The sequence below is a fragment of the Leptonychotes weddellii genome, chromosome 3, assembly GCF_054177405.1.
Source record: "Leptonychotes weddellii isolate Sample4059 chromosome 3, ASM5417740v2, whole genome shotgun sequence".
Lineage (NCBI taxonomy): Eukaryota > Metazoa > Chordata > Mammalia > Carnivora > Phocidae > Leptonychotes > Leptonychotes weddellii.
Window position 1 is genome coordinate 97,241,239 of NC_138371.1, and position 16,066 is coordinate 97,257,304.

Here is a 16,066-nt window from a genome sequence, read left to right on the forward strand (position 1 = left end):
TCGTTGCAAATGGCAAGATCTCATTCCTTTTGATGGCTGCATAATATTCCATTGTATATATATACCACCTTTTCTTTATCCATTCATCTGGAACTTTAGCCAAGCGCAAATAGCTGGGATAGACACCCAGTGTCATTTTTGCCATGCCTGGCACCACTTCTGAGGTCCAGGGGGACACTCTTGGCTAACTACAGATAAATCCTAGCCTCTCTGCACTTTTTTTTCAAAGTGCAGAGTCTTCATCATTAAGAATAAGAAGGAGGAAGAGAAGAAGATTAAGAGGAGAGGCAAGGAAGAAGGGAGGAAATAGTTCTATCTCCCTTGCAAATCTGCCTTATAGATTTTCAGTGAAAATATCATGAACTGATACACATAATACATTTAGAATGCGCACAATTGTAGCTACTTTTTCTGGCAACACTCATTTTCTGGATATAAAATGTAGTTTATCTCTAAGTAACATTTTATTATGTAATGAGATGATCAAATCCTGGATTTGTGAATTATTTTTTTATTTTTTATTTATTTATTTGAGAGAGAGAGAGAATGAGAGACAGAGAGCATGAGAGGGAAGAGGGTCAGAGGGAGAAGCAGACCCCCCGCTGAGGAGGGAGCCTGATGCGGGACTCGATCCGGGGACTCTAGGATCATGACCTGAGCTGAAGGCAGTCGCTTAACCAACTGAGCCACCCAGGCGCCCGCGGATTTGTGAATTATTAACTATACAGCCTAAATCATTTGGCCTCTCTGGCCTTCAGGTTTCTTTTTATTAAAGAAAAAGAATATCTCTGGGGATTTGGGAAGGACTGAGTGAGTTAGCAGTAATTTGTGCATCAAGCAGATGTGCCATGAATTTGGTTCTCAAAATTTGTTAGTCATCATGCTTATTAATTTCCCTATTTTTACAGTATCTTAAATAAAAGGTAAGAGACAACATTGATTTATAGAAGTTAAACTAATTTCTAAGAAAAAAATACATACATCTACATCATAAAATAAATAAAATTAAATAGCCAGACAGAACAAAGTTATCATTCAGCCATCTAATTCTAGATGAAATGATGAAAGAACAAAAACAGGGCTGATCTCCGAAAGTTCACTAGTGAAAATAGCCATGTAATGGATGGGTCTGCCCACAGTAGAAATAAATCAAGAGATTGCTTGTAAATGTGTAACCAAAGAGTTTGTGGGCTTCCAGAACTCCTGTCAAGGTGACCCAGGTGTAATCTCAGAGAATGCAGGGCTGAAAAATGATTGCAAATTAGTAAACTGAAACCTAGTCAATTGAACTGTATCTTGTGTGGAGAAAGCCTGTATGAATGGAATGGTTATGGTCAGCCCAAGACCCGTGAGGGCAGCTCAAGGACTCAGGGCTGGTGCTGTTATTCCAGCACTGCCTGGGGAAGATGTAGACCAACTGTGGGAAGGACCAGCATCCCCATATGAGAGAGCTGCTCTCTGTAGGAGTGAGACCAGGAGACCAGAGAAGCACCACAGTTATAGCAAAGGTATGCTGTTCAAATCCTGGCCCCTCCATTTGCAAATGATGCAGCCTGGGAAGGTTAGTCACTTCTATCAAGTTCTGTTGCCTCTCCTGCACAAAGCAGGTGCTGATTACAACATTGTCACAGGGATGTTCAGGGGATTACATGAGATCATGTGTAAAAATCTATTTTTATGCTCATACGGCCAAGGAAAGGCAAGAGGCACCTCCCACACTCACATTCAGTTATAGGAAGCATTCAGCTGAGCCACAGAGCCAGCAGTAGGTTCTAAGAATAGCAGCCCTAAACTCGAGGAATACCTCTAACCCCTGCATCATTTTTTTTCTTTCTTTTTTTAGAAAGACCTCTCTGTAAAAGGCAACTGTGGTTTTAATAAGCATTTTATTATCCACTCTACTATGTTAAACATTTTGGAATTTGGACCATACCTAGAAGAGACAGAGACCTCTTATCTTAACAAGGTTTTAAGCAATACAGTATGAATCGTGGTTCACATTTAAGCAATAGAATATGAAACTGGGAGTCTTATGGAGGAGAAGCAGAGTAGGAAGACAGTAGTGAGATTGGCAGCAGGAAGCCAGTGTAAGTAGCCATTGCCAAGGACCAGGCAGAAACCCTGGAGCTCCCTCAAAATAGAAGTGAAGCCAGGAGGGTGAGGATAAGGCAGCTGGATGGAATGACATAAAGCAGGTGATCTTGGTGGAAGCGGTGGATCAAGAATGAGGGAGGAGTGAGAAAAAGAGGAAGGGAGGACATGTGTATGTATGGCTTCAGCCACTGGGAGCAGGGGGCCTCATCCTTCACAGAACTGAGTAACCCAGACAAGCAAGGGAGCAGCAACAAGTGGAGGGGGTTGGGGCATATTCCTTAGAGGTGACTTAGAAGTGACTGTTGACATCCAAGGGAGGTGTTCAGTCAGCAGCCGTGTTCATTGTGTGTGTAACAGAGAGGAAGGCAACACTGAAATGCTGCCACAGAGTGGAATGAGTTAGGGGCTGACATATTCCATGGAAGTTAGCAGTTCTGTGAGAGGAGTTGCCTTGGTGTGAAAGGAGAGAAGGCCGATTGTGGGAGTTGAGGAGGCAAGGAAGAAGAAGAGCGGGAGATAAGAGGGAAAGTGCAGACAGTTCTGGTAAGAACTTTTCTGGCCCTACTGAATGCTACTTTCATTCATATCCAGAGCAGGTTAATCAAATCATGCCTCCAAAAATCTTCATCTGTGGTAGCATTTTTTTAATTAACTTTATACTCATAAAATCTTGAGGGTCATGATAATTTCTTAATAATAAAGTAATATTGGGTAGCCTTTGGCTGTATTCATATACCAAGGCCTGATTTCGTTTTTCTCACATCTATTTGAGAAGAGAACTATGGTTTCAAATTTCTAAAATATTTACTGAAGAACTATAGTTTCCAAAATATTTGCAAAATATTTCCCTTCACCTTCCTTATGCTGGGAACAGAAAACAAGACTCCAGGCATGGTCTGGTCAGTGTAGGGCAGAGAGGAATGGATATGACCTCCTGGTGTGCACTTGTCTATGTGACCGCAGTCGATGCTTGCATTTGCTTTTTTTGGCAATCAAGTGACACCCAACCTTTAATCTAATTCCCTAGGTCTTTTTTATCAGGAAGTCTTAAGAAGGAAGACAAAAGGGAAACAATTGCCTTAACCAAAGCTAGGGTAGAATTACTGGCAAGTATCAACACAGTACCTCAGACTTGCAGACTTGCTTATGGGCATCTTGCAAGTCATTCCTCCCTTGCAGCCACAGGAAGTGGAGGGCATCATGTCACCCACTCAAGGGAAGGCTGCACAGAGGGTCTTGAGACTCATCCACTCAGATTCACACAGGGGCTTCAAAGGGTGCTAGGGTCTTCAGTTTTTGCATAATTTCTACCTTATGCATAATGTGTCTTTTTTTGTTTGTTTTGTTTTGTTTCTTACTTTCAAGTGACTAAAAGAAATAAGCATAGAATAAGGAAACAAGAATCTCTCTTAATAGGCTCAGTGACCCAAATGACTCTGCTAAGTTTACAGAGCAGCAGTTAACCAAAATTGATTGGTTCATGAAAAAAAAAAAAAAATCAGCATGTGACTTTTCACCCCATTTACCCCAATGATTTACTAAAGGAATCAGCAGCCCCTGTTTTGCTCTGAAATCCGGAACCTGGTAAAATCCCAAGATGCACATAAAGGAAGAGGAGACCACATTGCTTCTGATGTGTTTTTCTATTAGCTCATGTGTGTTTCCTGAGGACCACACACGCCTGTGCCTTGTACCGTTGGAACCTCCATAAGCTGGAGTCTCTGCCTGGCATCTGCGACTGGTCTCTGCTCATTCATGTCCACAGTGAGGCTCCCTTTCTTACTTTTCCTTTAAAAATTCTTTGCATTTCACATTTTTATTTCAAACATTACAGGGAATTTCAGTAACTATTTATCGAATGCCTATTTTGTGTTAGTCAGTGTGTTAATGGTTTTATATACATTATCTCCTTTGATTTATACAATATCAAACTGATATCATTATCCCCATTTTAGAGATAAGGAAACTGAGGCCTAGAGTGACCTCACTGACATTTTATAAACTGGTGTATTGAGTCACATGGATTCAACCCATAATAGTCTGGTCCAAAGGACAAAGCTTTTTCACTACAACATAACCATTTCTGCACTTATAAAGTACCTAAGTACCCTGTACCCTTAGGAAGAATCTTGTATGTTGTTCCAAAGGAAGACAAAGTCTATAAAGTGTTTTCCCTTGAGAAGGCAAGTTCAAACAAAAGAGAAAGGAAAACAAGTTAATGTGCAGAAAGAAATGTACGGCTGTAGACTCCCTGCTTATCAATGGGTACTACCCTAATTTGTATCACTGTATATCATCTTGTACTCTGAAATCCACTCCATCATCCACCCCTCCAAATACTGTACCCATTGATGTTTGAAATGTTTCAGTCATACTTGTCACTCACAAACTGAATTAAATCCAATTTTATTCTCACTGTGACTTTAAGAGAATGAATAAATATGTAAAGTATCCTTGATGCCTAGTTTGTCCATAAGCTGAACACAACCCCAACCCTCACCTGCATTTCACTGGCTTGTGCAGTGTTGGCTCCCATCATACTCTTTTTATTCTTTTTAGAATTTTAAATCCATTGTCAAGATTTAAAATTTGGGAAGTTTTACGTGACCCACTTGTTTGACATTCATGAAAAGCATTATTACTTGTTACTAATGAATGTCACTGTTTCCTTTAGCCAAAAAAAAATATTTTCTACCAGTTTTCTTCTCTCCCTCTCTCTTTCTCTCTTTCTCTCCCTCCCCCCCCATCTCTCTCCCTCTGACAATGAAGGGATATATCAGGTTCTGTTTATTATCCAAACCAAAGCTGGCTTCACTTGTTTTTATTACTCATCTGGCCCCTGTAGGAATTTGAGTTTGTATTTAAAAAATGTATTTTTGGTATTGTGCCTTGCATTATCAAATTAAATATGATTTTTTTAATCTGTTACTTGGAAGAGATTTTTATTCTTCGAGTGCTACTTGTATATCCCAATGCTTTGACACAGGACATCAAATTGATGCAGACAAGGTGCTATAGTGGGTAAGGGAGACGGTAGTTAGCATTGATAGACAGACTTCAGAATCTACCCTTTTCACCTTGAAAATAAAAATGGAGAGAAACAAAATCCTAGAGCAATATAGTTTCTTCAGGATTACATATGGATTTGTCTTTATTCGACTTTGACTGCTTGGAATTTGCTTTGAATTCTCTGCTTGAAAAGATACTGAATTATGAAGACTCAAATTTTATTCTGTGTCTTTGTAACATTCATAGATGTTCTTTCAAACAGAAACAAAAGTCTTATTCCTGATCCTTTGAATGGCCTCTAAATACAGGTACTCAAATAACAGAAAATGGATAGGTATTTCTTTACCTTTTTGGTTACTTGACCTGAAGGGAATGTGTGTAGGCGACTATTTCATTTATTTATAACCAAGATGAATTGATACGTTTTTCTCCAAATCTCATGAGTTGGAGGCCAAATACTAACATTTAATTTTCTACAATGTTCTTTGTAGTATGAGATCTCCGATATAGAATTATAACTGGATGCATAAAAAGATGGATTGACTTGCCTAAGACCACAGAGGTTTCGGGGACAAAGATAAGAACTAAAATGAATGTTGCCACTACCATTTTTGAGCATTTACCGTAGATCAGGCACCATGCTAAGTGACTATATGATCTCATTTAATTCTCTCAATAACTCTGTGGTATAGACTTTATCTCCATTTTAAAATTGAGGATGCTGGGGGATCTCAGAAATAAAATGATTTGCCCAACCTAACACAGCTAGGAACTGGGGACTTGGGATTCCAGAATAAATGTGTGTGCTTCTGAAGCTAAGTCCTTAAAGCATCTCATCACACTACTCCTGCCATGCCTCCCCAGTTAAGAATTTGGGATATTATTTTCTGGTCTCTAAACTCAGAGCTGTACATGATACGTAAATGATAATGAAATGTAACATTGATTTTGAGTGTGTGTTGAGTGTTTTATTGATTTCCTTGTGACTACAGAGAGAGAACCAATATGAACCTGCTCCTTTGTGTTCTTGTTATAAAATTGCTACATTATATACTTTGCCCTGAATATTGGCCAATTCCCATGCACCAGGAAGGTGATCCATCCTGTCCTTAACTAAGGCTGTGATGGGTGGGGAGTCCAGCCCACTCTGTGCAGTTTTCAGACTACCTCATATGACTCAGTTCAGCTCATCATTTCAAGTTGGTAGCACACCTGATGGATGGAACATGGAAATGAAAATGTCCCATCATATTTTCTAGCAGGACACCTGATGTTTGGATGAGTTAAATGGAGCAAGACAACAAAGCAAAGTTCACCTTGCACACTTAAAAAGGCTTTGAAAAATTGTGGTTACTATTTCAAGACTTGCTGTAATATAACATATTTTGTATTCCCCACCCCCCGCCTTCTTTCAGAAATTTCAGTCTTTTATTAGTCATGAGTTTCAAATTACCATGTCGGAATGAAATGTTAGCACATAAAATACAGGCATCTTCAAGGCGTACAAATATATTTATATTTGTTAAATTTAGACATGGCTATTTTTGGCATGCTTGTTAAATTTAGACATGGGGTAGATATCATGTATGTGATCAAGGCCCTGCCTCTTGTGCCCTGCAAACTTAGACAAAACATCTGATATATATCTTAGACTCAGTTTCCTCATCTGTGAATGAAAATAATAGTACCTACTGTGCAAGCATGTTGTGTGGGAAAAATATCCTTATCCCCTAGTATATTTCTGGCTCAGAATAGTTATTCATTCAATACAGGTTTCTTCTCTACACTTTTCTTCTCTCAGTTAAATGATATGTCCTTACTATGAGTCCGAAAACACAGCTTTAAAAAAGGGAAAAACAATAGCTTCACCCTATTTATTTTTATTTTTATTTTTATTTTTTTTGCCAAAGGGGTGACTAGTTATCTATTTGCCTAACAAAGACAGTCATTAACTCCCAAGATCTTTAAAATATAGAGCAAAATGAAAAGCAACAAACAGGAAACTCTATAAAGACTTGTTTTTACCTAGAGTTAAAAGGTGATAAGAAACATCCCAAGCTGATTAAAACCTGTAGGCAGGTGGCTGGAACAAGTACTGGGAGTGATTTCAAGTGAGATTTGTGGTGCCCGTTTCAAGTTAGTTACTGAGATAGCCAATCTCTGTGGAAAGAGAGCTGATGTTTAATGTTACATCAACAAGGCATTGGGCAGGTGGGGTGCTGTCAGCTACAACAAGCAATAGCAAGCTCTGTAAATTACCTGTGTTTCCGGAAAGACAGGAAAAATGTAAATTCCACTGGTTTTTGGAAGGTGGCCAAGGGTTTTGTAATTGGCATTCCAGCTTTTTGCATATGCTTATGAGATGAAAAGCCTTCTGGTTTCCCCTCCCCGCCCTCACACCCTGCTGCTGCAACCACCCAAATCACCTTTGAAAAGGGAGTCTTGGTAAAAGAGCCCCTACGTTATCCACATTTTCTCTTTCTTTTCTTAAATTTATGTTTTGCAGGACAAATGATACTGGCTTTCTTTCCTTCAAAGACCACTTGCCTGTCACTCAGATAGTTATCACTGATACCAACAGATCAAACTCAGAAGCTGCTTGGAGAATTGGTCCCTTGCGTTGCTATGGAGACCGTGAGTACTAAATCGAAAGAAGCTTTCTCTCTTCATTATATAAGCACAAGATGTTTTTATTCCCTTATCCCTTTTCCCTGCAATGTCCCTCAGTCTTGAAAATTATTCACATGCCCAGTGCTTTTCTACATCCCATTCTAAAACAATGAACCATGCTTAAGGGTTTTTTCATTTGCAGGGTACTTCTGGAATGCGGTATCATTTTATACAGAAGCCTCTTACCTCCACTTTCCTACCTTCCATGCGGAGTTCAGTGCTGATATTTCCTTCTTTTTTAAAACCACGGCTCTATCGGGAGTTTTCCTAGAAAACCTTGGCATGAAAGACTTCATCCGACTTGAAATTAGCTGTAAGTGCCCTCATTTATGAATTTAACATAATGTCAACAGAAGTCCGAGTCTTATCTTTGCCACAAACAGCTAGTACTTGTGGATACTATCAAATTAATGCCTCTGGAAATCTGTAAAATTAGCCATGATAATTTCTAGTCCCTTCTAATGCTTTTTGTTTTATTATTGCCTATCAGTATGTAATCGTTCTCTCTTCAAAATAGTGCATTCTTCAAATTCTCATAGATATCTATTATAGCGTACTTTATCTGTCCATGGGTATTGCTTACCTTTGACTTTTAAGCTTCCACACCCCAGAACTTTTTCACTTCAATTTCCATGGAAAGCTTAATGTATTATTATTATGCATTCTATTCATATTTAGGATCTACTTTTTGTTGTACTTTTGCTCTGACAGCAACTTCCTGATTTATTTCCCACCATTAGGAGTGTGTGACTACAGAATTCCCATTGTTTTTCAACTACTTCACCATAAGCAGCGGTGTAGCTAAAGACTTTGACTCCAGGATATGGAGCATTGTCTAACATCCCATCTCCTATATACAAGTTATATTCAGTAATGATTATGAAGTTAAATGAAGAATAATAGAAATGTAGATGGCAAAATGTCCTAATATTGAACACCTACATGCAATAATACCAATAAAAAAATTCCAGTACAAAAAAGAAAAGACATGATGGTTCCTAATTACATTAGTCCTTTTTTTTTTCTAAATAAAAAGGACAAAAACATACCGTATATTGGTTTGTTCCAGTAATAGTCATATTAAAATTTCTGTTCCTTCAACTTTACTTCTGCAAATTTGTGGATGAATTCATCAAAATCAATTGTCTTCACATATGTATGTTCAAAACAGAGTATAATCAGATTTGCCCATCTATCTTATATCGATCAAAGGATAGTTTTACTAATTTAAATTTAAAATAACTTTTTTTTCAGATTAAGCAACAGACATGTAAATTTTAGGAAAGATTTTAAACATAAAGATGAATTTGGTAGATATTCATAAAAATATTTTATTTTATAATAAATTCCAGAAATTGTGATTCTTTCCAATGATTTCTTCAGGATCAATTCTAGCAACTTTTAAATATCTCTGTAATCAATAAAAAAAAATTCACTAAAATATTTTCATCAGAAATTTCATCACAGATTACTATTCTGTTTGGTAAAATCTTATATAATTCCTAAAGTTTTGCAGTTGTGTGAGCTCTCTTTGGGTGCAATCTGTGTCACAAGCCCTGTGAAAATGTGTATTCATGTGTTTCAACAGTAGATTTGAGTTAAACAAGGATAGCACAGTAATTGTAAAAATGAGAAATCAGAAGCTGAATTCTTTTTTTTTCATTTATTTTTTTTTATTATTCTTATGTTAATCCCCATACATTACATCATTAGTTTTAGATGTAGTGTTCCATGATTCATTGTTTGTGCATAACACCCAGTGCTCCATGCAGAACATGCCCTTCTCAATACCTACCACCAGGCCAACCCATCTTCCCACCCCCCTCCCCCCCAGAACCCTCAGTTTGTTTTTCAGAGTCCATCGTCTCTCATGGTTCGTCTACCCCTCCGATTTCCCCTGCTTCATTCTTCCCCTCCTGCTACCTTCAGAAGCTGAATTCTTACCCTTAAAACTAAGCCCATATATTTGAGTCTGCATGTTCAAGAGCCAAAGGTGTATCTGGAGTTGTCTGTATTAACTTCCCTCTTGAATATAATATTTATTAAGTGGTAAGTAATAAAATGTGCTTGAGGCTTGCATATACATTATTAAAAATTCATACTGATATCAACATTTGTTAAAATTTAGACCAACAATAGGCTTTTTTTGGTGGAGGAATGTTTTTTTCACTGATACTGTTTAGAATTGCTGGTGCGTGGCAATAATAAAAGCATCTACTTTTAGTTGCTTTTGCTGGCTTTCTGATTTTCTGCACTCACTGCCCACCCCCCTTATTTCTTATACATGAATGGACTGCTCCCACCAACTTGCCCTTGTTATGCCCATGACCATGATGACTTGGGCTTGTCATTAGATGTCTCATATATCTGTGTCTACACGGATTTTCCATAGTTTCCATAGTTTTCCATAGTTTGATGGAGGCAATTGAAATACCCTTAAAATGAAATACCCTTAAAAACATAAGTAACGTCTTGGCAACAGGAGCTTGGAAATTTGAGAGCTCCAGAGAAAGAAACAAAAGTGCTAGCTGGCAGAGATGACTGAGGTGTTTGCACCAGTCCCCTGCAAATCACCAAACAGCTAAGTGTTTCTTTTGCAGTTATAGAACAACACATACAAGGAAAGAGATCTCTTTAATTGGTAGCTTTACCCTCCTTTACTCTGATGATTTAGACTATTAATGGGAGGAAGCTCTTGTGGCTTTAGTGTGAAATAAGATCTCTCCTATCTAACCTAGCCAGGCTCTGAAAATGTGGGGTTGAGTGCCAACCATTGCATAATATGGATATAATAACCTCAATGTAAATTTAATAAAAATCAGGCCCTAAGGCCTTTTGATTCATTAAAGCAGCAGCAAATGTCATGGCATATTATCACAAGGTAATGAGCAATGATTTAGTGTTAATTACATTTCAATGTCCGATTTGTTTGTACTTTCTGGTACTGTATTTTGTCCTTCAGGTTATACAAAAATGTTTTTAATGCAGATGGTATTTAATTTGATGAAAATTTAAAAGTCCATTGATATAATTGTTTGCCATACACTTTTTCACCAGGTTGAAGAACATATACTTTTTGAAACAAGAAGATTTTATAAAAAATTTTAAAGTACAAGACTTCATATTTTTCAAAATATTGTAATTTATTATTATTATTTAAAAGAAAAAAAACAAATTGAAATGGATCTTGCATTTCTTATTAACAGCTACACTCATCCTATGCCTTTTCTATAGATAAAATTTTCACCCTAAGGGGTTCATAACAAGATACTTCTACAGATCAGCTACTTATAAAGGAAATGATCTTTAAACAGAATAGATTTCTCTTCCATCCCTAAGGAGTATTTCTCTATAACCATCTGAACAGAAGCTTCCAAAGTTGACATATCTATATTGTTCAACAGGGAACAAGAAGTCTCCATGAAATTTTCAATCCATTTCTTTCTGGGTCACTTCCAGCTAAGACGTATGAATTATGTAGCCTTGAGATTGGTCCATATTCTATGAGAAACAAGACATTTCACAGTGTCAGGTCTTAGTGGAACTGTTTCAAATGAGACTGAGGGGGAAAAATGAGATATTTTGACAATTATCTCACAATGGCTGTGAGGATGGAAACATATTTTGAAGTGGGTGAGGAGGAGCAGAGGGGAATGGCTGTTGAGAGTCAGTGTGGTGTAGCAGAAAGAGCCTATTGCTTAGAACCCCAGGTGGATTCAAATTTCCATCCAAGTTTAATCGTGAGCATGTTCTTCACCCCCTTAGTGCTTACTTATGCAAAATGGGGTTTATGATGCCCATATGCCAATCAGATGTATTTGTCTACAATTAAATAAAATTTGATTTGAACTGGTAGACACAAGGATGGGGATTCACTGGTACTGGGACATGTGACTAAGTCCAGAATTGATGAGACACTTTATTTCTGGTTGGTTTCATCAGTTTCATAATGTTATCTGGATTCAATTTATTTCTCTCCCTGCACTGACTTCTGAATACCTTCTTCAGTCTAAAGCTAGCTCTCCTTCAAGGGAGAGCTACATTTCAGCTGATGGGTGAAACTCCTGATGTGCAACATCTGAACACCTCTGACCAATGCCTCTGGCCATGGAAGTAAGGATTGCAGAGTGGTTTTGCCAGGGTCCACCTTTACACCTGGATGGGGTTGGAGTGGGGCGGGGGGTGGGGCTAACTCTCTCTAAATTCTATAAAGGAGGAAAAGTAATGTCCCTCTTAACTTCTCAGTTCTTGGCTGAGACCCCTGTAATAAAAGACAGAGTAACAAGAGAAAAACTAAACAGAAGTTTACTAACCTTCACACATTGTGTGTACATGGGAGATGCACTGAGAAAAATGAGTAACTCAAAGAAGTGGCTTAGAACTATAGCTTATTATATAGCATGTTCAACAGAGAATGATAAATTTATGGAGAAATAATAGACAAAGGAAGCAGCTTTAGGTTTCCAAGAGTAGTGATAAAGGCTGGTTAGTAAAGTTTGTTATGCAGATCCCTCTGGTGCCATCTCTAGACTGTTAGGGTCTAAAGTTGTCTCCAGGGGTGCCTGGGTGGCTCAGTCAGTTAAACATCTGCCTTCAGCTCAGGTCATGATCCCCAGGTCCTTGGGGCAAGCTCCATATCTGGTTCCCCGCTCAGTGGGCAGTCTGCTTCTCCCTCTCCTTCTGCCACTTCCTCTGTTTATGCTCTCTCTCTCTCTTTCTCTATTCCTCTTAAATAAATAAATAAAATTTTAAAAAAATGAAGTTGTCTCCAGGCAATTAACTTTTGTCCTCCTGGTAGAGAAGAGAGGAGAGTCATCTTTGTAAATTTATGTCCTGCTTTAAACAAACAGGGGGAGAGCAGGGAGCTTTCCATGCCTCTGCTTCTTCTCAATTGCTTTCAGCTCAAAATCGTCCTGATTTTAAAATAGCATATTCTGGAGTGGTGTATTTTGCGAGTTTTCAAGCCCATGGAAGAAGTGAATGAGATATACATATTTCATATATATATATATATATATGTATATGTATTTGTTATATGATATACATATTTATATGGGGGAAAAAGAGAGAGACTTGAGTTGTGATGCTCAGCAGTATCATATCAAGAAAGTACCAAAAAAAAAATAATATTACCAAATAATCCTCAGAGATGATAAAATTAATACTACTAATAATTAAATTTATACATTTATATAATATAAAATGTAACACTAAAACTAAATTGTTTAGTGTCTACTCTGATTAGACACTGTATTAAATGCTTTTCATTTATTATTCATTTTTTTCAAACAATCCTATTGATGATCATCAAGATACTGCACTATGATTTTCATTGTTCAACTCCTAGTCCAATGTATAGATGAGGAAGGCGACCCTAAGGAAACTTAGTAACACACGTAGAGTTACACAGCTAGTAAGAGCCAAAATCCAGGATCAACCTACCTTTCTTCCTTAGTGCAACTCCCTATTCTGTTTTGCAAGACTGCCTCAAAACCCAAGAATGTTAGGATTCAGAAAAAAATAGAATTACTTTTCTCCGTGATTTGAAATGTAAGACATTCAGGAAGTCCTCGAAATTTTAAGTAAAGTGTATGTCCTTTTTTCTAGAGTTGCCTTATCTCCAGAAATGTTTAATGATATGTCATGTAGTTCATATTTCCCTTTTTATAGATGTATGCACAGAAGATCAGAGAGGCTAAGTGACTTCTTCTTTGTCCATAAATGGTCCCTGGGATCTGTCTCATGCCCAACATGGGGTCAGGGCACAGGACATAGACACGAGGTTCTAGGAAGGGAGAGCATTATATAGGAGCCTCTACTCAGAAAGCCTCTCATCTTCTAAAAGAACTTGGTAGACATTCTCTTGAACTTACAGCACTTTCCCCACTTAGCACGTCCCTTCTTTGTCAATCTTGAAAGTACACTGTGAGCTCATTGGGTTTCATTCATCTATGCATTCTCAGGGTCGAACACAAGACCTGGATTGGTAAAAACCTACTGAAGGGCTAAATGACTCTATACTTTTGTCTTGAACCACAAGGGAGTAAATGATGAGGGAAAATATTTGTCAGACAGGTGGGAGAAAGAAAGGCCAGGGGGTAAATTCATGTTGGAGCTAAGGGCTGACACAGGGCTCCTGGTTTTCCCCTCCAGGGCCATTCGTAATTCACCATCTCTCCAGCAAAGGAGAGCAGACTTTGTTTTGTGTCAGGTCCCCATCCTCAGAGTCACTAGGCAATGTTGGAAGTATCACTTATTTACTTATGTTATTATTATTCAGTTGTTTCCAGGTACCTCTATTATATATTCTAGCTTTGACCCCCCAGGGGCACAGCATAAGTTTGAGGGAAGAATATTTTTTTTTTTATAGGAAGAGTGGGTTAAAAATGAGCTCCGGAGACACATCACCTGGATTTAAATCTTGATTCTCCTCCATCTGGGTTGGAGCAACTTGTCAGCTCAGTTCCCTCAGCTGCAGTATGTTACCTGTCTCATAAGAGTATAGTGATGCTTAAAATATTAAGGAGTTCATTCATGAAAAATGCTTAGCAGAGTGTCTGGTTTGTGGTAAGCACTCAATAAACATTAGCTCTGATTACTGCATTTTACTGATTGTCCCCCAGTTCTAGGAGGAATAGGCTGAACAAAGTATGTTTTTAATAGTGACCTAAATAAAATTAAATAGTAATAATTAAAAATATTTTTCAAGGAAGTTAATGCCTTGGTATAAACCAAAAAAAAAAAAAATCCAAAGAAAATTACAAACTTGTATTTAGTATGTGTGGTGTAATGTTTTAATGAATGAGCCTTTGGTTGAATGAGAGCTTCCTATATACAAGCCATGGTGCTAGGTGTCCAAAAAGTGAAGTGTCCGTCTAGAATTTGCAGACTAGTTGGGGAGACAGACCATAAAAAGATCATTGTACAACAGGGGGATAAATGTTGGAGCAGGGATAAGCCTGTACAGGAACCCTACCAAGGAGGGGGGTGACAGGGGGTGGTGGGTAGATGCAGCAGTAGAGCAAGAGCTCCATAAAGATGTGCTGTCCATGTAGAACGTAATATCCACAAGACCAGATTTTCAGGAAGGCTTTTAGCAAAATCTTTAACATTTTTCCTCTCCAATTCTCACCAATTTTTACCTTTGTTCTGTAGAGAGAAATAAATTGAGGTCCCAGTTATCTCACAGTTAGTGTTTATTTGATCTCAAGAAGTGCAGAGCTGCAAGGTGGCATCTGTGCCCTGAATAAGAAACAGGAAATGGCTCAAAGGGCCAACTTCATTCTTATTTAATCTTTTAATTGTTGAACCCAATTTGTTCGCCTCAGTTCTGTCTCCTTTAATGCATGGGTTTATGAGCCAAAGCCATGTGGCTGAGTTGGCCAGCCGTGTCACTATAGTAATAGCAATAGCTATCACTTTGAGTACGTCTTATGTGCCAGGCATGGGTCTATGAACTTCATCAGGATTAAGTCATAAACAACCTGACAGGCACTATTTTTATTCCCATTTTACAAATGAGAAAATTGAGTCATGACAAGATCAAAAACGTGGCTCCAGGGTCCACGCTTTCAAATCCCATTTTAGGGCCTCTACCTTCCTGCCTCTCTTAATTTAGGTCAGGACTCACCTTGACCAGAATGCAAAACAATTCAAGCTCTTAGTTACTTGAAATTCCACCTACTGTGGGCTTCTTATACAAAGGCTGGTTTTCTGTTTGGGTTTAAAGGCTGAGGAGGGAGTGGTCCAGGGTGCTATTTGACCTTTGGTATTACTGATAATTCAGTTGATGACTTTGTTAAATAAATACCCATGTCCTATTTTAAGTGTAAAGGAGAGGGGGCTTCCCAAGGTGCCGAGAAGGAAGGGAAGATCTGTCGTAGGAAGGCTCCAGTGACTGAAAGGGCACTGTTTTCTCATCAACATCAGTTTATAATTTGCCTCTCCACATCCTTCAGATTTAAGAAAAATTCTTATGTAATAATGGAAAATACAAAAAGACATACTCAATAGAGAAAAATGGAGAAGAATTCTACTTTTGGAGTCAGATTCTTTGTCCTGTCTGAGAAACTGAGAAAATTTTACTTCTCTGAACTTTAGTTTTTTCACCCATAAAATGGGAATAAAAATGATGCCTTTCTCATAGGGTTATTTTGAGAATTAAAATGACAGACTCTATGGTCAGTATTTAATGTAGCACTCAGCAGAATTCATTGTACCTATTGTGTTCCTGCTACTTCTCTCTCTTTCTCTCTCTCCCTCAGTTGGTATGTCACCACCACCACCATCATCA

The 16,066-nt window shown here is 38.1% G+C and overlaps 1 protein-coding gene across 2 annotated transcripts in view; it reads left to right on the forward strand.

Moving 5' to 3' along the window:
• Positions 1-16,066, forward strand: part of CNTNAP5 (contactin associated protein family member 5) — a 741,254-nt gene that overhangs the window by 613,564 nt on the left and 111,624 nt on the right. For both annotated transcript variants that reach the window (XM_081814618.1, XM_081814619.1), the window contains exons 15-16: positions 7,610-7,737; positions 7,916-8,086. In XM_081814618.1, the coding sequence (XP_081670744.1) occupies positions 7,610-7,737; positions 7,916-8,086 (299 nt within the window). The remainder of the gene's footprint in view (positions 1-7,609; positions 7,738-7,915; positions 8,087-16,066) is intronic.